At 42.0% G+C, this 24,861-nt stretch overlaps 1 protein-coding gene across 2 annotated transcripts in view; it reads right to left on the bottom strand.

The window, feature by feature from the left end:
- The window catches only part of LOC100756663 (beta-hexosaminidase subunit beta), a 35,109-nt gene that overhangs the window by 9,169 nt on the left and 1,079 nt on the right, over positions 1-24,861 (bottom strand). Inside the window, exons 2-9 of one of the 2 annotated variants that reach the window (XM_027401666.2) lie at positions 21,777-21,922; positions 18,278-18,343; positions 17,179-17,225; positions 16,582-16,692; positions 8,411-8,512; positions 6,234-6,363; positions 4,510-4,690; positions 3,698-3,784 (exon numbers count right to left, since the gene is read on the bottom strand). In XM_027401666.2, the coding sequence (XP_027257467.1) occupies positions 3,698-3,784; positions 4,510-4,690; positions 6,234-6,363; positions 8,411-8,512; positions 16,582-16,692; positions 17,179-17,225; positions 18,278-18,343; positions 21,777-21,922 (870 nt within the window). The remainder of the gene's footprint in view (positions 1-3,697; positions 3,785-4,509; positions 4,691-6,233; positions 6,364-8,410; positions 8,513-16,581; positions 16,693-17,178; positions 17,226-18,277; positions 18,344-21,776; positions 21,923-24,861) is intronic. The other variant, XM_027401667.2, reaches the window with a different exon arrangement.

The following is a 24,861-nucleotide window of genomic DNA, read 5'->3' on the forward strand; positions in this document are numbered from 1 at the left end:
CAGCCAGGTGGCCAGAGAGCCCACAAAAGAAACTCTAGGGAATAATCAAAACTGGAACATGTTGTCATCATCTTCCATGTAGTTATCATTCAGGAGGATGTACAGTTCTTGAAGCACACCACGGTCTCCCAGGTCCAAGGCATCCCAAGTGAAGCCCTGGGATAGGGTAGAAGGCTCCTGGTGAAAGTTGTCCTTGTCAGGTTCCACTGGCCCATGGGTATTTACTACTTCACCCAGTTTGGGGACTGGCTGTGTATCCCAGAACTGGTAGCTTCGCTTGCTGGCCTCCTCATGGTTTTGGGTCCCTGACTCACTGAGAACAGCTCAATGGCTTCTGTATTTCCTGGATCCTCTCTGCTGGCAAAGAGTTCATCTTCTCAGGCTGATCCTGGGCTGAATCTGTGTCATTGCCTTTCTCTTTCTTCTTCTTTTGTTTCTTTTTCTTTCTCTTGGCTCCAGTGTCATTGGCTGGACTCAAGCCACTGAGAGGAGAGACTAGATTGAGGAACTAGGTCAGACTGGCCTGTGGACATGCCTTGAGTGCTGAAACAGGAGGACCCAGTCCACTGTGGGCAGCACCATCCCTAGGTAGGTGGTCCTGAGTCCCGATTGTACTGTTGTCCTCCTCGTTCTCACAACCACTGCAGTGCTCATGGCTGTTTCCATTCTCTTCCATCATCTGCCAGCTCTGGTTCTTCTATGGAAAACAATGTGCTGATTCCCAGCAGAGAAGCACAGCCAGACTTTTGGGAAACGTGACTGTGAAACTGTCCTGTGCACTGTCCTGTGAAACACTGTACATGGAGCTGATGCAGCTGAGGACTTAACTGCCTTTAACTCTAATGCAACAAGCAGGCTTGTGCATCTCTGGCTACTGGACACACAGCATAGGGAGCTGTAGGGGGCCGTTTCCTGCATTCTCCATTACAATATTGGTGCCTGAAGACACCAAGATGTAAATTACTTCACAGGCGCTGGGTAATCTCCATTCCTTTGATCTCTGCCTATCCCGTGGCTCATTTGGCCTGAGGAGCTGAAGCCATTCATAGGGTAACACGTCCCAGGCGGCTGCTTGCCAGCCTTTTTAAGGGATGGGTTTCTTAGTTCAGAGTCTCCGCTCTGGTAAGCTTATGCTCTCCCCAACTCTCAAGATGCATTAAAGCTTGTCTGCAGAAGGATCCGAGTGTCCTGCGTGTATTTCTTGCCGGCGAGAAATACAGCGCGCGGGACATATGGTGCCGAAACCCGGGAAACTTTGTTAACATCTCTGGCACTGCGGAGACCCCTCTAACGGGGCGGATTCAGAACTGCAGGGTGGTAAATTCGGAGAGGTATGTTTTTTCTGGACTTTGGCTTGGGAATGTTGCTATTTTGGGAGGTTAATATAGAGGCTTCTGTGCTTTTACTAGGAGCTATTTTGACCTTTCTCACTGTTGTAGCAATCTTAAAGAAGTCCAGAATTACATGTCAGAAACCGAATGTAGTGAGAGATGGGGCGCGCCCAACAATAAAATATAAGGAAAAAGGACCTCCCGGGATGTCTAGTGACAAGGGAGTGAATAATTTATTAAGAGAAACAACAACAAATAAGAAAAAAGGACCTCCCGGGATGTCTACTGACAAGGGAGTAAATAATTTGTTAGATGATTCTGTAAATAAGTTTAAAGCTTTAAATCTTAATAGCTCTGATGACTCTAAAGGCTCAAGAGATAAAGTTTTAGAGGAAACAGCTCAGCTAGATGAAAAAGAAACAAAAAAGGAGGGAGAGAAAATAGGGGATAACCGGTCACACCCCGGTAAATTTAAGAGAAATAAAGACTCAAAACCTAGCCTCTGCCCTACAATGAAACTAGAGGCCTTGGAGCTGAGCAGCTCAGACTCTGAGATTTTAGACTCTAGCAAGGAAGCAGAGCTAGAGGAGGAGGCAGCACGATACCACCCCGATAGATATCGGCTGCCAAAAGTGAAAGCAAATATGAGGCCATCGCCTATTAATCCAGCGGGTGTACTTCCATCAGCACCCCCATTATTTGGTACCCACTCCTTTTTACCATCAGAGGAGCGGAGGAAATTACAGATGGCTTTCCCAGTCTTTGATAGGGGAAAAGGCCATGCATGTGATTCAACACTTCTTAAAGGCCTGGAATGCCTATGGCTTTAAAGCCTCATAAACATTAACGCTGGGGGCCATACCGCGGCCAAGCGTCTCACCTCAAAACCTAAAAGGCCAAGGAAATGGTAAAATAAAAAGATATCTTAACTGATCTTTGGAGAGGCCCGGATCCTATTCTCATAAGATCCAGGGGAGCTATTGTGTTTTCCCACAGGATGAAGAAAATCCTCTGTGGATCCCAGAAAGACTCAACCCGAAGAGCCCCTTCGGACCTTCAAAAGTTGAAACTCCACCCTCTCCCCGGGAGTTGAGAGCCGCTATTGTTATCCAGATTAACTCCTGTCCTTGACGGAGAGAAAGGGGTGGGGGTGGGATTGTTTGATGCAGCCGTTTGCGGATTGCTGTTACTTCTGGCTGGTCTGTGAGAAAGGGGTGGGGGTGGGATTGTTTGATGCAGCCATTTGCGGATTGCTGTTACTTCTGGCTGGTCTATAAGCTCTAGGCTCAAAACTAAAGAGAGATCGCCCAAGCGCTTCCACTGATATTTGGCTAACAATGCTTAAGCAATAGGCCGCCGACCAGACAGCTCTTGCACACCCGGAGCCTAGGCTCATTGCACAGGGTAGAGTGTCTGGTTTGAGCAGCCCAATGAGGGTGTTGAGCAAAGGCATCGCACAGAGTTGCCTAATATGCAGGCTTCTCTGAGAGGTACGTTGACCTGCATAAGGGTTACCTGCCCGAGCCTCCCTTTCCCAGAAAAACGGCAGAGGACAGGTCGAGAGTGCTTCGGGTCAAGCTAACAGCCTGATGGCGACTCTTGTACACAGTCTTAATGTTTGATTTGGGAAGGTACAACCTCTACCTCTATCCCTCAACATATGGGTGACCTATTTGCTTGTAAAAATATAAAGCCTTATCATTAATTAATAAAAAAAGGGGGATATGTAGGGGGCCGTTTCCTGCATTCTCCATTACAATATTGGTGCCTGAAGACACCAAGATGTAAATTACTTCACAGGCGCTGGGTAATTTCCATTCCTTTGATCTCTGCCTATCCCGTGGCTCATTTGGCCTGAGGAGCTGAAGCCATTCATAGGGTAACACGTCCCAGGCGGCTGCTTGCCAGCCTTTTTAAGGGATGGGTTTCTTAGTTCAGAGTCTCCGCTCTGGTAAGCTTATGCTCTCCCCAACTCTCAAGATGCATTAAAGCTTGTCTGCAGAAGGATCCGAGTGTCCTGCGTGTATTTCTTGCCGGCGAGAAAATATAGCGCGCGGGACAGGGAGCAAGAGCCATGCTCTAGGACTTGACAAATGGAACGAGTTGCAGCATCTGGGTAGTGATGGGGATGCAGGCAGCCAGGACTCGGAACTAAGTTCTCAAATACATGGCTTCTCCCTCTATTTCAATGGTTATTGCAAAATGCTCATCATTTTAAAGAAAACAGTGTATAGCAGTTCCTTCTATAGTGGGTTTTCATGTCTCCTCTTTTTGTAAGGGGTGGAGAAAATGAAAAAGTAAAGCAGAGAATAAGCTACACTTAAATTGTACAAAAGCATTGATAAGTAGGCTTTCCAGTGACTTACTTTTTAATATAGAAAGATTCCAGGCTCATAGAGTTGTCACCAAACCCTTTTTTCTTCATGAAATTTTGGATATCTGGATTTGATAACCTTATTAAAACAGTGAATGAAATGTTACAGACAATGTGATGTGCCTACTTTATTATTTGTAGCAGTGTGTATCTAAAACATCAGTTATACCAACTTTAACATACTAAAGGATCCAAGTTCTTGGTTATGAGTTCCCTTAGTTTTCTAATGCAAATTATTTTTCCCAGAAATGCTTTTCCAGAAATGACTCCCATTTTAAAAAAAGGTTTACCATACCTATCCTCCATCTCAGCCCCTTTACAATCTAAGGATTCTGACTTGAACATCCTCTTTATTTAGTCTTTCCCCTTTTCACTAAAGCTCTCTTGTCCTTATAGTCTTTTAGGTTTTTTGAGACAGTCTCACTATAGTCAGGTTCACCTAGAACTCCCAGTACTCCACATTCATTGTCCTGAGTATGGGAATTAGATATGTGCCACCAAGACTGGTTATAGATTTTGTTATTCTTTTTTTCTTGAGTCACTCTATAGCCCAGGCTTGTCCTTGACCTTAGTTATAGGCATGAGCGGCCATCCAGCTTCTGCCCCTTGATTCTTCTTCCTAAGTTTTTAGCTTGTTGGACCTCTCAGCATATACATTCTTTAATAACTGACTTTCTCAGGAGTTGCTGGAACCCTTACAAGGAGAGATGTTACCCCCAATCTTTCCTTTCTCCGTGTGGATTCTGTATGTCTACACCTTATGAACAAACTGAAAAATAAATAAAAGGTTCATATTTAACATACCAACACCGGAAATCTACTTCATCTCCTCCCAAGTGAATGAAATGATCTGGAAACACACTGCTGATTTCTTTGAAAAATGTGTTAAAGAATGTATAAGTTGTATTTAGAGTTGGGTTTATAGGTCCAACTCTTTCAGTTTTCCTTTTTTCGATGTAACATGGAGTTAGAAGGTCTTTCTGACCTAGAAGAAAATACAAAGATTTATTTTTTAAGCATATTAATCACAAAGACTTGAATTTGCACAATTATGCTATAGATGCTACTCCCCTTACAATAGTATTGAATCCCAATAAACTCCATGAATTAAACATATCAGTAGTCAAAAATTCATTTGACACACTAACCCACCCAGTGTAGCGCAGGATATAACACACACTGCAGCATCTGTGTGTGTGTGTCTGCTGGGGCCTGGAGACTTCAGAACTGTGTCTACTCAGATCATATCCCTCGTCTGGGAAAAGACCAGGATTCAAAGCATGTTTCTATTGAGGATGAATCCCTCTGATACCATCATCATAACAAACCATGATAATCCTGACCATCTGGACTTTATGTTGGTGAAGCCACAGAAATTTTATATAGAAAAGTCAACCACATTTACAAGATTCATTTGGCAGTTTCGCCCCAGGAAGACAAGAGCTGCTTCCTCCATTCCTCGTTTTCTGATTTACACAGACTTTGAGGTCTTACCCACTCCAAATATCCATCAGGGACTCAAACTTTTTCTTTGAGCTTCAATACATAGTTCAGATTCCCTGCTCAATAAAAATAGAGACCCTTGCTGCCTTTCAATATGATCTAACAAAAAACCCAAATCTCCTTCTCTGGATTCTGCCAGGTCTGCTTGTTGGCCTCCCTAAACTCTGAGGCCTCTTCCTGGAGTTGATTACCAAGTTCTATGATGTGTTTCCAGAACATTTCTGGTTCTGCTCATTACTATTCAAGTCCAGGTTGACCCTTCCAGTGTGCGACCTCCAGGGTCTTTCTCCTTACAGTCAGTTCCTTTCACAAAGGTTTTCCCCAAAAGTGACGCCAATCATGTTACTTCTCTACTCAGAAATTTGCACTGGTTTCTGGGGTGTCCTTACAAAGCCCACTACTGTCATCAACAGCCTTGATGACACCCTTCCCAGATTCAGTTCCCATTGTTTTCCATGTCTACCATGATATTACTATGTACTGAACAAGTACAAATGCTGGGCCCCATGCTGTGTACTTTCTATTATTTATTTGATGCTTAGAAATGTTAGCCCAATTTTGTAGATGGGGAAACTGGAGGTGACATGTTAACTTTCCCAAGGCTTGCTCCAAATGACAAAAGCAGGATCTGAATACAGACAGGCTGGCACCAGAGCCCACATTCTTAGTCGCCACCTGTAGCATCTCCTAAAATTTTTCCACTCTGTTCCCACTACATACTATCTTTGAATGCCTTTCCTCATGCTATTCCCTCCAGCAGAAACATGACTGTATTTTGTGTTCTCCCAAAACATGCCTATCAGTAAAATGAAACTAAGTTATCATGTTCTACTTATAATCAAGTTTTCTACTTTCCCAACTTTGATATACGAGGTGGTACCTAGACAGTGACTTAGAAGGGACACAAAATCTGTAGCACTTTTGCTATCATTGCACAAACCACACTTAAGAACAACACTACCAAACTATTAAGAGACAAAGGATCTCAAGTACCCCCTTTTCAACCTGTGAAACAAACTCCTTACCTTTTCCCCAAGACTGTGTATGTCCAGGGGTATCAAATTCTGGTATAACACGAATTCCTCGGACACGGGCATACTCAACCACCTTGTGGACATCTCTTGGTGTATAGACATGAGACAAAGAATAGCTTCCCTGTAATATTCAAGTTAAGATGTGCAAGATGGATTTGGCCCTGGAAACCATAAACAATTCCGTTTATCCTTTGCTGGCCAGTTTTCCTATTACCAGAGGATAGTAAACTGTACTGCCTAACACTGGATGATTCCTACTTTCAGAGCAGGAATTTATAAAAATGATGAATTTCTGCCCATTTAATTCAAAATACACTAATTGGACTTTCTGTGCTTTCTGCTTCAAGAATGTCCACAGACATTGATGATTCCCCATGGGAGGCCTCACCCTCTCTGAGGAATGGATGGGGGATGGGTTGGGAAGATGGTAGAAGGAATGGGAGGGAGAGGGAACTGGGATAAGTATGTGAAATAAGATTGTTTAAAAAATAAACTAAAAATAAGAAATGTCCATAGTTACTTCAACTTTGTAAAACTAACAGCAAAACAAGCAAAATGTTTACCTCCAGAGTAGAAAACTGGAAAACACTGCTCTTGTCAAGTTTAGAATCCAAACTCAACTATTATTAAACAACACAGGTTTCTTGTCTTCCAATCTATGGAACTAATGTCACCTAAAAATTCACCCCCAGACAATAGGTAACTTAATTGTGTTGAAATATTAACTCAGTCTCTTGGTGTCACCTGAAGAGTTAGTTCTAAGTAATGATGAAGATCCACTGGAAGATAAAGTTTGGCACCTGTCTCAAAATATAGACTATACCATGCTCAGCTTGTACAAATCACCTTGACCCCTAAGCTCCAAATCAAAATATAGTGGAGATGTTAATTGAGACTATGGAATGTAACCAGCAAAACCATGACAGCAGAGAGACAGGACACCAGGTTCCGTTGGTTTTGTCAATAACAATAATTTACAAGAAGAAAAGAATTAGCAGACTCATTAACATCCATAATTCATGGACCACAAGAGGAAAAACACTTAGGATAATATGAGCATTGATGGCTGATTAGATACAAACCAAGCCTTTTGGAAAGTGAGGTAAGTCTGGACTTTGATTTAAGAGAGTGGGTGGGGGGAAGGGTAGAGTCTGCCAGTGACAGCAGAATTGGTCACAGACTGATGGTGGAGCTGGGGACTGAATCAACTATTCTGTCCCTCTGTGCATTAGAAATGGCACACGAAAGTAGAAGAGAAGCAGCCACCACATCAATGACTCACTGCCATATACTTCAGCCCAGATCCATCCCAGAGTTGGAGCTGTGGCCAGAAGACAGGATTCCTGACAAGGCATGTGGCTGCATGTCAGCTGGTATTCTCTATTATAGGGAGATTAAATGATGAGACCCGAGGGTGACCTACCAGTTCCACTGCTCTAGAGTAGTCCATTTGAACACTCACAACAGGCACCACCAAAGTGGTGGAACATGCCTGTGGTCCTAGTACTTGGGAGGAAGCAAGGGGTCCACATTCAAGGCAAGTTCACGGCTAGCCTGAGATGGCAGAGACCCTGGCAGTTTTGTTTATTGGGAGGTCTCTATCTAGTCTTGGCTGTCCTGGAACTCACCGTGTAGACCAGGCCTCCCTCCAGCTTACTGAGGTCATCCTGCCCTGCTTCCCTAAATGTGTGCACCACCACGCCGGCCTGAGACCCCCCTTTTACAATAACCAAACCAACAACAACCAAAACAGCTCATCTGCAAAATGTCCTACTTTATGTGTTTCGGGGGCTCGGGAAGTAGGTCATGTACATGCTTCTAAACGTATTTAAAGCAAATTTAGTGTTAGCCATTGAATATCTTAACTATGTCCTTCATGAATTGCTCAGATCTTCAACATTAAGCTTTTAAAATATTTTTGCTGCTCCCTGAGACTAACTGTGTTTAGAATAACATTTGCAGTAATAGTCCTACTACTTAGTATTTGTAACAGTACAGAAAGATTTATGAAAATAAGATGCTAAGCAGCAACCTAAAAAGGATTTTAAACCACAAATATCTAACTTTTACACATTGGTTCCATTTATAAGAAAACCAGTGAAGCTATGATCTTCTAATGAAGCTATGCCAAGGATTTTTGTTCACAGACAGGGACATGAATTACTCACTTTATTGCTTAGCTCAGGGAACGCGGTACTCTGATAAGGAAAAGACTGGTCGTCCACTATGTGCCAGTGAAGAACATTAAACTTGTTAAAAGCCATGGCATCCTGAAAGCAAAGATGGGAAGAATTATACACCATAGAGGAATACGGTCTGTATTGTGTCTATCTACGTTGGGATTGCTTCCAATGCGTGCTTCTTTTTAGTGAAGAAAGAATGACGAGAAATTATAAACTAACCATGTATAGTCAAATCGGCACACTTCATTAAAGCCTCACACAGAGTGGAGGGTCCAGGAAGAGAAATACAGAAATATAAAATTGTAAGCCCAAACACATTAAAAAAAAACTGTAAAGCCAGCAGCCACTGTTAACCTTCAACGTCAGCTTTCTGTATAAGAGCAGACATCCTGGCAGCCTCTGTGTACAGTGGGGAACTTTTAACAACTGTCTCCCACCTCCCAGCTTCCCAGCTAGGCAGGCATGGCAGACAAAGGTTAGCTTCTAACCATTGCCTCCCTGGGACCCTCTGTGATGTATTCCCTTAAATTTTAACTGTCCTCCTATGTGACTCTACTCTCTGCCTTGCATTCTTTCAGGGACAGCGAAAAGCGGCTGTGCCAGCCACAGGCTTTTGAAATCATGCTAAGTTAACTTCCTATACCCCAAAGTTGTAAAACTTAAAATGTGATGTGTCTCTAAGCCTGACCTCAAGATTGTAAAATCCCTTTGACCAACAACTATTGCTTCATTTTACTATAAGAGGAGGCCTGAATCAAGCCCCATTGCCATGGTTTCAGAAGCCAATCACTGGCTGTGGTCCTAGGTATAGCTGAGAAGGGTTTTGTTTGTTTGTTTGTTTGTTTTTGCCCTGTAGTGACCTTTTTCTTTTTCTGGAATAAAGCTTGCTTCTGGTTCAATAGTCTTTGGTGGTCTGTCTCCCATCACAGTGTGACCCCAAACCCAACAAGAGTATATACATCGTATATAGGAAGCTGTGATATTGCTGTATAGGAGAGCAAGCTTATGGATTTATCATTGTGCTTCAAGGTTTGCTGGGAATAGGGAATGAAGAGGCTGAGGCTGTCTTAGGGAGTGGAGTACAGGAGAGACAAAGAATTTATGTAATTACCAAAGCTTACAATTCCCACATATGAAAAAACCCTGGAATATAATAACATATATAGGCACATATGGCCTATAATATATGAAACATATGATAACCCTGGCAAATGAAATTCATTATAGACTCAATGTAATGCCAATCCCTAGAGAGTTCTGGGCACCTTGACATATTGAATGAAATGTGTACCATGAAGGAATACACTGTAGTTTAAATAAACTGTAGTTTAAGGTATAAAACTAGTTTACTCCTTAAAACTGATTCTTAAAAGGACAAAATACTACGGGATAGATTTGTGCTACCAGAGGATACAAATGCATAGCCTCCATCTCTGTATTGGGACTAAAGGGCCTTGGCTGATGCACTTGGGAGACATTTGGGATGACAGCGTTTTTATTGTCAGAGAAAGGAGTTACAAATTAGGAGTAGTAATATAAACTTGTTAATATTCAATACAGACCAGGGGTTCATATACTTTACATAAGGGGTCAGATAATAAATATTTCAACCTGCAGGCCATATTTATGTTGCATCCACTCCACCCTGCCAGCTGTAAAGCAGTGTGCAACAATGCATGTGCATATCCCAGTGAAACTCATTGCAAAGGTGGATGACTGTGATATAAATGTTTTCAGGTATTGTTTTTGTTATTTGTTAGTTTTTTGAGCAGGGTTTCTCTGTGTAGACCTAGCTGTCCTGTAACTAGCTCTGTAGATCAGCCTGGCCTTGAATGCACAGAGATCCACCTACCTCTGCCTCCCAAGTGCTGGGATTAAAGGTGTGAGCCACCACTGCCTGGTTTTGTTATGTTTTGTTTTGTTTTGTTTTGTTTTGTTTTACATGGCTCATGGTTCCTGGCTCTTGGTTCCTAACTCCCTCCAAGTACAAGTTGTAGAAATTAGGACAACTGTTACTCTTGGCTGGTCATTGAAAGTAATCATGCCAGGGGTTTCTGTCTGGGAGCTGGCCTTCATGAAATTCTCTGCCCTATCTGGTGTGATAGTAGGTCCCAAGACCCTCCTCTTCCAGGAGGGCCTGCAGGGAGGGACTCTGTTCTGAAGAGAAAGAAAGGCCTGCTGTAGCTACAGCCTACTGGGCTTCGTTCATACCCTTTCTATTTGATCACATTCCATGTGGTGCTTGTGTCTTAGCCATGCCTATGAAGACCCCATATAACCCCAAAGGGCAGATTTCAGGGGCTTCTAAATTTTGGGCCCCAGGAGTTCCTGGAGAAGTGGCATGCCCAGAGAGGTTGTGGGAGCCCTGCTTCCAATCCCCAACCCTAAGCACCACTTCACTTGCAGCCTTTGCAATGTCCTTTATAATAAAGTGACCAGTGTATTTACCTTCTGACAGCCACTCAAGTTAAGTATTTGAACTTGAGGGGGGAATTAAGGGAACACTGATTTATAGTGGTACATCACAAGCATAGTTAAAACTCTTGGGGCTTGGGTCAGAAGGGAGATGGGGGCTTTGGGGGCTTCAGCTTCTGGGATATGACAGCATTAGAACTGAACTTGATTTGAGGACACCCTGCTGATGTCCTGCTGAAGAGCTGCTGGTTGGCTGGTGAGAGGAAAAAAAAACAAAAACAAAACCAAAAAACCAACTTGGCATCTTTCAAATCACAGAAGTCTTCCTGATTAACTGTGGTGTGGGAAGAAAGGGCCAACCAGGTCTCCTGAGCCATGACAGCACTGGATTTGACTGCTGGGTTGTCCTTAACCAACACCTGATATAGATGCAGAGACACAGGGAAAGCTGTACACATGGGTGTTCAAATAAATATATTGAACACACACACATGGGTATGCTTCCCAGCTGTCTGCAGAATCAGGAGATATGACCACCTACAGCCCAAATCTGGGTTTTCAAATACTGCCTACTGAAAGAGTTCCTTGGGTAGGGGGGAAGGCCTGAATCTAGACTGAGACCAGGCTACATAAGCCTGGGCTCTCATGGGGCCAAAAGTACAGAGAGATTGAGGGGGACATCTCTCAAGAATAAACAAACCAGCTTGAAAGGGCTTCTAGTGGTCACAGTAGGGTTATATAGGGGTGTTAACAGATTGCAATCCTTGAAGCAGAATGATAATCCAGACTGACGAAATAATGAGTGCTCAAATGAAAAAGGAATTCTCTGCCTTACTATAGAATATAGAAGGTCATTTACCACGAGTAAATGTAGAAATAACAGAAAAGGGAAACCACCTCTCAGTAATTGTTCAAAGCAATAACCTCCTGACTTAGGAGAGGATCAGCTGTGGGTGATTACTGAGGAGATGTGGGATTTTACAGAGTCCCCCAAATTCTCCCATAGGGTACTTAATAAGCACATAATAGCCTACAGTTAATTTTATATTGGAGAAGCAAGATGGATGACATGTCAGCCAACATGAGTGGTCAGTACCTGGAGTGAGAAAGCCTTGCCACCTGACACTGTCTGGAACACAGCCCTGCTCTGTGAGAATCAAATGACCTAAGCTCTTTTCTAAAAGTAATTGGCCTGTATTTTCTAAAACACCACCGTCTTCAAAAAATGAGGAAAGATAACAGCTCCAGGCTGAAGGTCACTGAGGAGACGGACCAAGGAAATACAGCACAGATCCTGCTGTTGGTTGCTGTAATATCAGCCTGGAATCTGCACTACGGGTACCTTGGAAGACACATGCTAACAGCTTCATGCTCCTGACTCTTGCACTAAAGCTATTTTGAGATGTGTTCTCTCTTTTAATAGGAGATGCAAACTAATATTAAGGTGTTTTGAGTCACCTATTGCATGGACCCCTCAGGCATTATAACTGGACAATCGGGCAAATATGAGTTTTAAGTACATTTAACAAGTATTTAAATTTTTCAAATCATAAACTTTAAATTCATATAATCTTGATTAAAGAGTATATGAAAGTTCTTTGTAGCCTTCTAAAAAGTTTAAGCGGCTTAGGCAGCTGGCAGGTGATAGTGGGGACAAAGTAATGACAAGCCCTCAGGTGGGCTGGAGAGATGCCTCACAGGTTAAGAGCATTGACTGCTCTTGTCCTGAGTTCAATTCCCAGCAACCACATGGTGCCTCACAACAATCTATAATGAGATCTGATGCCCTCTTCTGCTGTACAGATAGAAAACTGTATACAGATTGTCGTTGCTCAGAGTCATCTGACACAAGCTACCTGCACGCCAGACCGAGTTCGGGGGCAGGATCCAACACACTGAGGCCCGGTGACAGCTCTCCCTCAACTGCTGGCCCGGTGGGACCCGGCACACCAAACACTGCAGATGCCCCGGTAACAGTGACACATCCATCCACGAGAAGAGAACCGACCTTAGAGTATTGGATCTGTTTGCATCTACCAGAAGAGAACCTTGGTCCAACACCCACCAGGAGAGCAAGAAACTCTTGCTACACCCACCAGAAGAAAGGATGAGAAGTGGACAAGGTAAAAGCACATTCAACAACAGAAAACCCAATATGACACCACCAGAGACTAGGAACCATACACTAGCAAGACTGAACATCACAATGCATATGAACCAGAAGAGAATGACCTTAAAAGCATCTTCATGAAAATCATAGAGGACCTCAAAGAGGACATTAGAAAATTCCTTAAAGAAATGGAAGAAAAAAAAAAACAAAAAACACAAGATATCAATAAGTCTTTTAAGGAAACAGTTCAAGACTTAAAAACTGAAATAGACACAATAAAGAAAGCACAATCTTTGGGAATACTGGAAATAGAAAAGTAGGGTAAATGATCAGGAACTACAGATGTAAGCATAACCAACAGAATACAAGAGATGGAAGAGAGAATCTCAGGAGTTGAAGACACACTAGCGGAAATAGATTCACCAACCAAAGAAAATCTTAAGCCCAACAAATCCCTAACACAAAATATCCAGGAAACATGGGATACCGTGAAAAGACCAAACCTAAGAATAATAGGTATAGAAGAATGTGAAGAAATCCAATTCAAAGGTGCAGAAAACATATTCAACAAAATCATAAAAGAAAACTTTCCCATCCTAAAGAAAGACATGCCAATGAAAATACAAGAAGCCTACAGAACACCAAATAGACTGAACCAAAAAAAAAAAAAAAAGGTCTCCTCAGCACATAATAATCAAAACACAAAACATACAGAACAAAGACAAAATATTAAGATCAGCAAAGGAAAAAGGCCAAGTAACCTATTAAGGCAAACCTATCAGAATCACACCTGACTTTTCCATGAAAACTCTGAAAGCCAGAAGGTCCTGGATAGATATTCTAACTACACTAAGAGACCACGGATGCCAGCCCAGACTACTATACCCAACAAAGCTTTCAATCAATATAGATGGAGAAAACAAGATATTCCATGACAAAACCAGATTCAAACAATACATATCCACCAATCCAGCCCTACAGAAAGTACTGGAAGGAAAACTGCAATCCAAGGAAGTTAACTACAACCAGAAAAACATAGACAATAGATAATCCCAACTTACCAACAGACAAAAGGAAAAAGAACAGAATCCCACACACAATCTTGCCACCATCACCAAATAAAAAATAAACAAGAATTAACAATAGTCAATGGTCATTAATATCCATCAAATTAATAGTCTTAACTCCCTTATAAAAAGACAAAGATTAGCAGAATGGATAAGAAGACAGAAACTCACTTCAACTTCAAAGACAGATGGTACCTAGAATTAAAGGTTAGGGAAAGATCTTCCAATCAAATGGACCCAAGAAACAAGTAGCAATCCTAATATCCAACAAATTAGACTTTAAACTAAAATCAATCAAAAGAGATGAAGAAGGTCATTTCCTACTCATCACAGGAGAAATCCATCAGGATGAAGTCTCAATTCTGAACATTTATGCCCCAAATACAAAGGCATCCACGTTTGCAAAAGAAACATTACTAAAACTCAAGTCACACATAAAACTGCACACACTTTTAGAGGGAGATTTCAACACCCCACTCTTACCACTGGACAGGAACACCAGACAGAAACTTAACAAAGAAACAAAAGAACTAATAGAAGTTATGGCACAATTGGACTTAACAGATATCTATAGAACATTCCACCCAAATACAAAACAATTTAGCTTCTCAGCGCCATATGGAACCTTCTCTAAAATCGACCACATACTTAGCAACATAGCAAACCTCAACAGGTACAAAAATATTGAAATGACCACCTGTGTCTTATCAGACCACCATGCTTTAAAATTAGAATTCAACAACAATACGAACTACAGAAAACCTACAAACTCATTAAGTAACACCCATTTGCACAATTCATGAGTCCAGGAAGAAATAAAAAAAGAAATTAAAGATTTCCTAGAATTCAATGAGAATGGGGACACAACATATCTAAACCTATGGGATACTTTGAAAGCAGTGCTAAGAGGAAAGTTCATAGCACTAAATGCCCACATGAAGAAACAGGAGAATTATCACACTAGAGAATTAACAGCACAACTGAAAGCTTTAGAAAACAAAGAAGCCAATACACCCCAGAGGAGCAGATGCCAGGAAATAATCAAATTGAGGGCTGATATCAATAAAATGGAAACTAGGAGAACAATACAAAGAATCAATATAACAAAAAGTTGGTTCTTCGAGAAAATCACAAAATAGACAAACCTATCTCCAAACTTACCAAACAACAAAGAGTGAACATGCAAATTAATAAAATCAGTAATGAAAAGGGGGACATAACAACAGACACAGAGCAAATCCAGAGAATGATCAGGTCATACTTCAAAAACCTATATTCCTCAAAATTGGAATATCTAAAGGAAATGGACAATTTTCTGCACAGATTTCACTTACCAAAATTAAATCAAGAACAGATAACCAACTTAAATAGACCTATAACCTCTAATGAAATTGAAGCAGTCATTAGAAGTCTCCCAACCAAAAAAAGCCCAGGGCCAAATGGCTGCAGTATAGAATTCTACCAGAAATTCAAAGTACAACTAATACCAATTCTCTTCAAAGTATTCCACACAATAGAAGCAGAAGGGTCATTACTAAACTCTTTAAATGAGGCTTCAATAACCTTGATACCCATGCCACACAAACACACAACTAAGAAAGAGAACTACAGACCAATATCCCTCATGAACAATGATGCAAAAATTCTCAATAAAATATTGGCAAATCGAATCCAAGAACACATCAGAGAAAGCATCCATCCTGATCAAGTAGGCTTCATCCCAGGGATGCAAGGATGGTACAACATCTGAAAATCCATTAATGTAATCCACCATATAAACAGACTGAGGAAAAAAAAAATCACATGATCATCTCATTAGATGCCGAAAAAGCCTTTGACAAAAATCCAACACCCCTTCATGATAAAGGTCCTGGAGAAATCAGGGAAACAGGAACATACCTCAACATAATAAAAGCAATATACAGCAAGCCGACAGCCAACATCAAATTAAATGGAGAGAAACTCAATGCAATTCCTCTAAAATCAGGAACAAGACAAGCCTTTCCACTCTCTCCATACCTCATCAATATTGTCCTTCAAGATCTAACTAGAGCAATACAACAACAAAAGGAGATCAAGGGAATACAAATCAGAAAGGAGGAAGTCAAACTCACACTATTTGCAGATGGTATGATAGTCTACATAAGTGACCTGAAAAACTCTACCAGGGAACTCCTGATAACCAAAAACCAAACAAACAAACAAACCAAACTGCCATTCTCACTAAAAGTAGTAGTATATACTGATAATCCCATGACTGAGGCAGGAGGATTGGGAGCTTGAGGGAAGCCTGGCTTAAAACAAAAATAAAATTTCTCATAACAGTCTTGGCCAAATTCATGTAGTCTGTGAAAACATAAGGGAGATCCACTCGGGCATGCCACCATTCTACACGGGGAATCATTCTCCCCCAGAGAGGGATCCTGAAGCTCAGTGCTTAGACTTAGGGACAAGAAAAGCAAGTCGTCTCACTCCAGCTTACTTAACAGCATAAAGACCCTGAAAAAGGAACCCAAGAGCAGATCTTCAGCAGGAGCAAGGGATCTGATAAAGAAATCACCTACCAGAGTTTTTAAAATTGTCTTCACGGACAGGTAGTGTCTGGATGTATCAATTAAAATTCCTCTGTGTGCAAACCTTGGAGAGTCAGTAATACTGGATTTGTTGATAGTGAACTAGGAGAAGAAATAAATTTTGATGAGTTTTAGAATGTTTTTCTCAAGTTCAACAAAGGCTACAACTATACCCAAATACGAGACAAAATTTTAGGACCAGTGCCTGGAGAGATGGCTCAAAAATTACTAGCACTGGCTGGCTGCTCTTCCAGAGGTCCTGTATTTAATTCCCAGCAACCACATTGTGGCTCCCAACCATCTGTAATGAGATCTGGTGCCCTCTTCTGGCCCACAGGGAAACATGAGGGCAGAACACTATACATCTCTGTGTCTGTGTGTCTGTGTGTCTGTGTGTCTGTGTGTCTGTCTCTGTCTCTATATCAATATCTATATCTGTATATTAAATAAATCAAATATATTAGGACCCAAAAATGCATGAAATTTGTAAGCAAATATATTGGGAAAAGAAACTCTTAGGACTTCTGGGGAGGCTACATCCTAACAAGAATGTCTATCCAGGTTCAGTAAAACAATAGGAATACTCACGGCCCCATCAGAGTCTTGGTAAACTAACTGGCTAAATGTCTCTAAACCTGGGGGAAGCAAAAGATACTGTGTTATTTACAAGATCAAAAATTGAAATAAGAGTAATACCCAAACAGGCTCATGACCACAGGGTGAATAGTCGGAACAGTACTGTATCCACACTTTGGAAAATACAGCACTCCTCCCGCCTACTCCTCCCACCGTTCTACAGCAAACTCCCTTTCACAGTGCTCAAGCTGATGCTTCTAAAGCCATAGGCATGGAAAACTGGGGAAGACACATACTTGGTTCCTGAAGGTGGCAAGAAGGAATTGCTGAGTCCAAACCAAAGCTGAACCAACTGGGGCCACTGACCGCCATGGAATGTTACAGCCCAGTGTTGGAGCACAGTCCATAAATGTGAGAATTCTGAGTGCTTCTGAGAAAACTCCAAGAAAATAAGACAAGAGTCTTGTGGCCTCCATTTCTTCAAAAACACAGAATTGATCTTGGATTATGCTTTTGTGCTCCTCCCGTGCTCCTCCCAGGTGTAGTGATAGGAATGTGTTTACTTCAGATTATTTCTTATAACTGATTCATTATTTGTTTGTATGCCTGTATGGAAAAACATGTTGCTGCCATGGGCACCTTGCCTGCCATGTGAGAAAGGGCTGCCCACCACTTTACACTCTGATGGCTGTCACATGAGTAAAATGTCTGATGCTCTGAATGAACACACACCCTCAAATATCCTTGACAAGATTAAATGAGGAAGTAGGAAATGTGAGTGAATGAGAACACTGAATACTGGAAACCATTTGCATTTCTGACCTGGCAGTTTAGACTTGAGAAGATGAAGCATGCTGGAGGAACAGATGCCCAAGGACTTGGCTGCAACACCTCAGCTGCCTGGCCTATGGCACTGGGAATCACTGAAGGGAGCCACAAGGTCTCTGAGGTTGAGGATGGGGCATCTTGAGTGAAGGCATCTAAGTGCTTGGCTACTTTTTCATGGGAAATAAGGAAGATGGACCCAAGGTTGGAGCATCGTTTTGCTGTTCTTGATTTTACATATGATAACATCCCTCTACTGGAGACAATGAAATTGCACAGAACTTACCTCGTAATGCTCCCCAAACTCTTTTGGCCTTGAGGAAAGACACTGGTCCCTGCACAAGTAGAGAATCTGTGGGGTAGGATTGGTGAACATTGGTTACTTCCGGAATGAGGAACAGTCTATTTTCCAAATCTAACCTTAGTATTTTCCCACCATTCTTTCCTTTTCCTCTAGTATGTCTCTTCTTAGATTCCTTCAACTCAAAATGTTCTAGCCTGACCAGCCCAGAGACCTTGTGTCTCACTTCAGTGAATCCCCATTGCTGTAGGCCAGGCAGCTGAGCTGTTCACGGCAGGCCCTGTACATCACTCCACTTATTTTCTTTTGTCCTACCTTCCTACTCCTCGATGCCATCAGAAACTGGCACTAAGACTTGCTTTCTAGCTCCCTTTACCTCAGTCCAGTTGCATCTCACTCAATAAGAAGTCACTTCCATCAAGAAGAGGACTCCAACCAGGCATGGTGGGAGGGAAAGAAAGACTGTAAATCCAGCACTCAGGAAGATTGAGGCATGAGGATCATAGGTGCACAGCCAGCCTGGGCTAAACAGGAACCCTATCTCAACACAAAAGTACCAAGAGTTCCAGTTGGCTGGGCTGTGCCAAGAGGTCCTTATCCTTCAGCCTTTGGAATCATACCTGCCTAATGACCAAAAACAATTTTAGTATCAGTGCATCCTGGGGCAAGGTGGGCACAGAGGGTACAGACCCTGAAAGCTAAAGGTATGTCAGGGACAGACAGAGAAGGGGCACTGGTGGTAGGAGCCTAATGATTTAGTGTCATGCCAGCTTCTACCTCCTGACTGTCAGGAGGCAGGTCCTGTCAGGCAAGGAAAAGATGTGTGTGTCAGTCATGTGACATGCTCAGCTGACAGTCTTCTACTAGAATAGCTTTTCCAGTCAAAACACCACAGTGCTGAGTGAGTGAAACACCACACTCGGAACTGTTTTGCTACTTTGAGTACACTTAAAGCAGGCTTCCTTTTCCCTACAATAGCTGAGGTCTGGTGTATATTTAAAAGGATCCTGACTCAACTCATCAAATCATGCATAGCAATTAAAAGAATTACCTGCTAAGAATGCAGACACATAGCTATAGAATTTTAATTTCAAAACCCAACTAGTAGGTTGGTTAGTGACTTTCCTTTGTGTTTGTTGGGGGGTGGATAGGAGGTGATGCCTCGACTTTTCAGCTATCCCCTTCTGAACTGATTTGCACTGTGAATACCCTTGTTTTAGAGGGTATCTATACAGACATCAATAATTAAAATACTACTCAAACACTACGTGAGTGTCCACCCAGTTCTCTCTACCTCCCCCAAATGAAATACCTATTAGTTCCTTTCCTCGGCAATTGTGTAATGAAAAAAATATAATATTCTTTATCTGCAAATTCCTGTGTATTAATGGTAAATCCCCTCCATACGGCACAACTTCCTTTGTCCAACTCAGCAGTTTGTTTTGGTAAGTTCTGCATGTCTGTCATATGAATTCACGTCTATCTGTTCAGCCAGTCCTCTTCCAGCTGACAGCAAGTTTGTTTTGTTTTTAACTCTTTGTTACAGGTAAACGTATGTGGCTACCTCTCTAAAGTAGAAATGGTTTCACTTCCACTTCCCAGGGTATGCCTGTCTTTATTGCTAACATAGGGGGTTGGGATTCTGTGATTGCAGTGCTGGCGAATTTCTTAAACACTGACCGCAGGAAGCTTCCTTTTGAGACGAGCTGACGTAAATAAAAGCTCAGTCCCTCCAGTCTCAGTGCACCCTATTTTCTAGAATCTACCATAGGTTGTCTGTATTGCTGATGGTGATGGACAGCAAAGTTACCTTGGCAACACAGTGGCCATTTCTAGCTCAATTCAGATTGCAAAACATACTTCCTACAGCACTACATGTCCATTATCCACTGAAATCATGTGGCTAGCACTGGTAAATTACCCATTCCTCTCCCAAGGACAGCTACAGAATTGAAAACAAATGAAACTATTTTCCTATGTGGTGTATTAAGAAAGTTCATCTGGGGACTGGAGAGGTAGCTCAGCTGTTAGGAGCACTGGCTGCTCTTCCAGAGGACTGGGTTCAATTTTCAGTACCCACATAGCAGCTCACATCTGTCTGTAACTCCAGTTCCAGAGGATCTGACAGCCTCACACAGACATACATACAAGCAAAACACCACTGAGCACACAATTAAAATATAAAGCCTGGCTCAGAAACAAAAACAAAGGTAAATAAACAAATAAATGGAATGCTAATAATAAACATAATTTCTTTTAAAAGCTCATCTGTGTTGGAGGAGGGACAAGGGTGTTTATCCACATGCAGAGGAGGCAGTCTAAGGGCGAAGAGTAAGTTCTTACTATGTGACACGTCATTCTATCTATTTCTATTACCCAATCTCCTTGTATCTTCCTGGCACTTGTCTTATAGTATGTGTCTTTCCATTGTGTCTCTGAGTCCTTGGCAACAATCCACACCATTGCCAGGCAACATATCCTACCAAGAAAGTATGCACCAGGTTTGGTAATACAGTACTGTGGGCAGGCTGGTCTTGTATGCAAGGTGCCCTAATTTGTCTTCAAAGTCAGATGTTGATTGAGGACACAAGAGATTACTCAGCAGTTAAAGTGCTTCGTGCTCTTCCAGAGGACCACAGTTCAGTTCCTAACACTCAAGGCTGGAGGCTCACAACAGCTTTAGCTCCAAATCAAGGGATCCTATGTCTTCTGTGAGTACCCATGTCCATATGAGTGCATGGAAACACACACAAACACACACACACAGACATAAACACACACTCTCTTTTAAAAAGACAAAAGACATACCACATTCTCAAAAATTAAGATTAGTTTAACTCGGGCTGGAGAGATGGCTCAGAGGTTAAGAGCACCAACTGCTCTTCCAGAGGTCCTGAGTTCAATTCCCAGCAACCACATGGTGGCTCACAACCATCACTTATGAGATCTGGTGCCCTCTTCTGGTGTGCAGATATACATGGAAGCAGAATGTTGTATGCATAATAAATAAATAAAATCTAAAAAAAAAAAAAGATTAGTTTAACTCTATCACACAGTGGTAGAATAATGAGGCATCAGAAATTATATCATAAAAGAATAGTTAATGAAGTTCATAATTATGTAAAAATAAGTCAAAATCCACATGTACAAAAACTTCCATTTTTTGTCCTTTCTCTTTCTTTCTTTCTTTCTTTCTTTCTTTCTTTCTTTCTTTCTTTCTTTTTTTTTTGAGATGAGGTCTTACTCTAGCTCCAGGTAGCCTCAATTCACTGCAATCCTCCTGCCTCAGCCTCTCCAGTGCCACACTCAGCTTATTCCCATTTTCATATTAATGTTTGTATCCATGCAAAACATTTGCTGCAAACAACATGCATGTTGGCCACCTGAAATGGCCATGATGGACAGGTGAATTCTCCTTCCTTCTGTACCTACTCCCGAACTTACAAATGTTCTACAAAGACTACATTTCATGATAGGTACTTACATGACTCATCTGAGGACACAGTAGGGAAGGAATCACACTGTGACTGGAGGGTAATTGACACCTGAAGTTGCTCTAACTGAGCTCCACCTTGAAAGTTAGCAGGGCCATGATGCCTCTTGTAGAAACCAAAAATATATTTGTAATATCTGTGGGAGAAATCCATTTCAATATGAACTAAATCATATGTATGTGCTAGGGGACACAGAAGTCAACTCTCAAGTCTCAAGCCCGCTCAATCTAACCAAAGACTTCCTCAGGGTGGTTTCAGAACTGTTTTCAGAGCAGCAGTTCTCAAGCCGTGGGATGCAACCACTGGAAAACACACATTTCTGGTGGTCTTAGGAACAGAACCACCACTAGGTAGCAAAATCAGTTGTGAAGAGGCAAGAAACCATTGAGTAAGGGGAACTCCCTGGAAATCCTGATGTCCAGACCTTCAGTTTAAACTTTCTGAGAATAAGATTCATACATAGGAGTTTTCAAAGCTCTTCCATATTCCACAGGCACTGCACACACATGGTGCACAGACATACATGCAGGCAAAACATCCATACACATAAAAATGAGTAAGTATTTTTTAAAAGTTATGATGGAAAATTTCATATGGACTGGCAGTGGTGGCAAATGCCTTTAATCCCAGCACAGGGAGGCAGAGGCAGGTGGATCTGTGAGTTAGAGTCCAGCCTGGTCTACAGAGTGAGTTCCAGGACAGCCAGGACTATACAGAGAAACCCTGTCTCAAAAAAACAAAATAAGAAAAGAAAAAAATTATATAAATTTAACCATAATTAAAAACTTTAAAACTTAGTGTTGGAGAGATGGCTCAGCAATTAAGAGTACTGGATGCTCTTTTAGAGAATCTGGGTTGAATTCCCAGCATCCACATGGTGGCTCACAATCATTTATAACTGGTCTTCACAGGTATTGAATCTATATACATAAAACTATTTTTTGTTATTTTTTCAAGACAGGGTTTCTCTGTGAAGCAGTGTCCTAGAACTCTGTAGACCAGGCTGGTTTAACTAAGAAATCCACCTGCCTCTGACTCCTGAGTGCAGGGATTGAAGGTGTACACCACTACCACTTGGCTATAAAAGACTATCTTTAAAATTAAAAATAAAAAATTAAAAGGAGCTAGGGTATAGCTCAAGTGGTACCGCTTTGCCTAGCATGTACCAGGCCCTCCGAGTGAGGGGTTGGAGTGGGGAGTGGAGGGAGGGACCACTAACCAGCTTTAAGATCTGAGGTCTGAGTTAGGGGCTGCTAACATTCCAGTTAACAAAAGGATTGAAGCTATTCTTTTAAAATAGGTCTTCAGGGTCCGGTGTGATGGTCCATACCTTTAATCTCACCATTTGGGAGACAGAAGCTGTTGTGAGTTTGAGGCTAGCCAGGGGCTACATAGTGAGACCCTCTCTCAAAGAAAAACAAAATTGTGCCTACTATTTAGTAGGTTTTCTGAGCTGAAGAAGCTGCCACAGTGACCAGCCAAACTATCCCCACAGAGAGCAATGTTTGTGATGAGTCTTAGGCTCTTAGTGATAGAAGCCACTTGCTGTGGAATAATCCTTCTGCATGTTGTGTGAATATGTGTTGCTATGACTGGTTTAATAAACAAGAGGACTGGCCAATAGCTAAATAGGATCAAGTTAGGCAGGAAAGTCAAACTGAGAATGATGGGATGAGGAACGGTGGAATCAGAGAAGACAGCCAGCTGCCAAGGAAGTAGGATGTGTAGAAAATGAATGAGGTAACAAACCACAAGCCATGTGGCAAAGCATAGATAAGAAATATCAGTTAAAGTGTAAGAGTTAGCTAGTAACAAGTGTGAGCTATCAGCTGAGCATTTGTGATTTATATTAGGTTTCTGAGTCAGTTCTTTGGGAACCTGCCACTGATTTTTTGAGAGCAGGGGATCAGGATGGGAAAAGCTCAACTACAGCACAGAATTCTGAACAGCCTGTATGAATGTTCATTACCCAGAGAACCCTGAATACCCCTGCATCTTTAGAGACTTCCAACCCTCTCTACCATGCTTGCTGGAGTTACTAGGCCACAGCTGCCTGCTCCCAAGGTTTAGCCATGTTTTATAACCAGCTTCCAAACAATGTCAGGTGCAATTACCAGTTGCTTCTCTCACAAGGTACAAGTTAGTTGGGCAAATCCTTCAGGTAATAATTGCTGGCACTTGTTTTGGATGCCAAGCCTGTTTTCAAACCATCTCATAGCTGATTCAAGCTAACGTTGTATTCATTAACAAGTAGTCATGCCTGCTCAAGCTCATATCAGGGCAAAAAGTAAAACTCCAGTTTTACAGTCAGCCCTAAAGCTCATGCACCTTTTAAAAGCTATCCAGTCCAGTAACTGAGTTACAAGCCTAAACATCTCAATACTACCAGCCAGCTGCTTTGGTTTTACTTTCTTTCTTTTCTTTTTTCTTTTTTTTGGTTTTTTGAGACAGGGTTTCTCTGTGAAGCTCTGGCTATCCCAGAGTAGCCTGCCTCTGCCTGCCAAGTGCTGGGATTAAACTGCCCCACTTGTTTTACCTTTTCATGCCACCTGGACCATAAGAATTCCAACCTGTTAGCAATTCAACTCCTAAAAAGATTATTAGAGCAAGCTTCCAAAATAGGGTGATAATGTCCTCTAAGTTGCACAAATGATAAGGAAAACACTAGCTTTTCTGTGTCAGAGGACACTGCTGTTTCTGCAAACAATGGGGCCTCTTCAGCAGATGCCTAGGTACCACAGCCTAGACCACCCTAAAATTTGTTTTATGTTTCCTGGGCAGCTGTTGGTGTCCTACAGGAAATTAGGTTATAGTTGAATTCACCAGTCACAGACAAGATCTGGCATGTAAAGCAAGCTGCACAGGTGCCACCAATTTACAGTTCCCTGGGGCAGTCCCATCCACACAGGACTGGCACTGAGGGGACAGAAGGTGGCACATTCAACCATCACTGCAAAATGCAGCCTAGCCTGCTCTTGATACAATTGGTAAGGCTTGAGTGGAGTGACTGCCTGGGGCGCAGGGCACTGAAAGGGTTTTAAGGAACCTAGAGGAAAGAAACCAAAGGTTGAGGAA

Source organism: Cricetulus griseus, chromosome 2, assembly GCF_003668045.3.
Source record: "Cricetulus griseus strain 17A/GY chromosome 2, alternate assembly CriGri-PICRH-1.0, whole genome shotgun sequence".
Classification (NCBI taxonomy): Eukaryota; Metazoa; Chordata; class Mammalia; order Rodentia; family Cricetidae; genus Cricetulus; species Cricetulus griseus.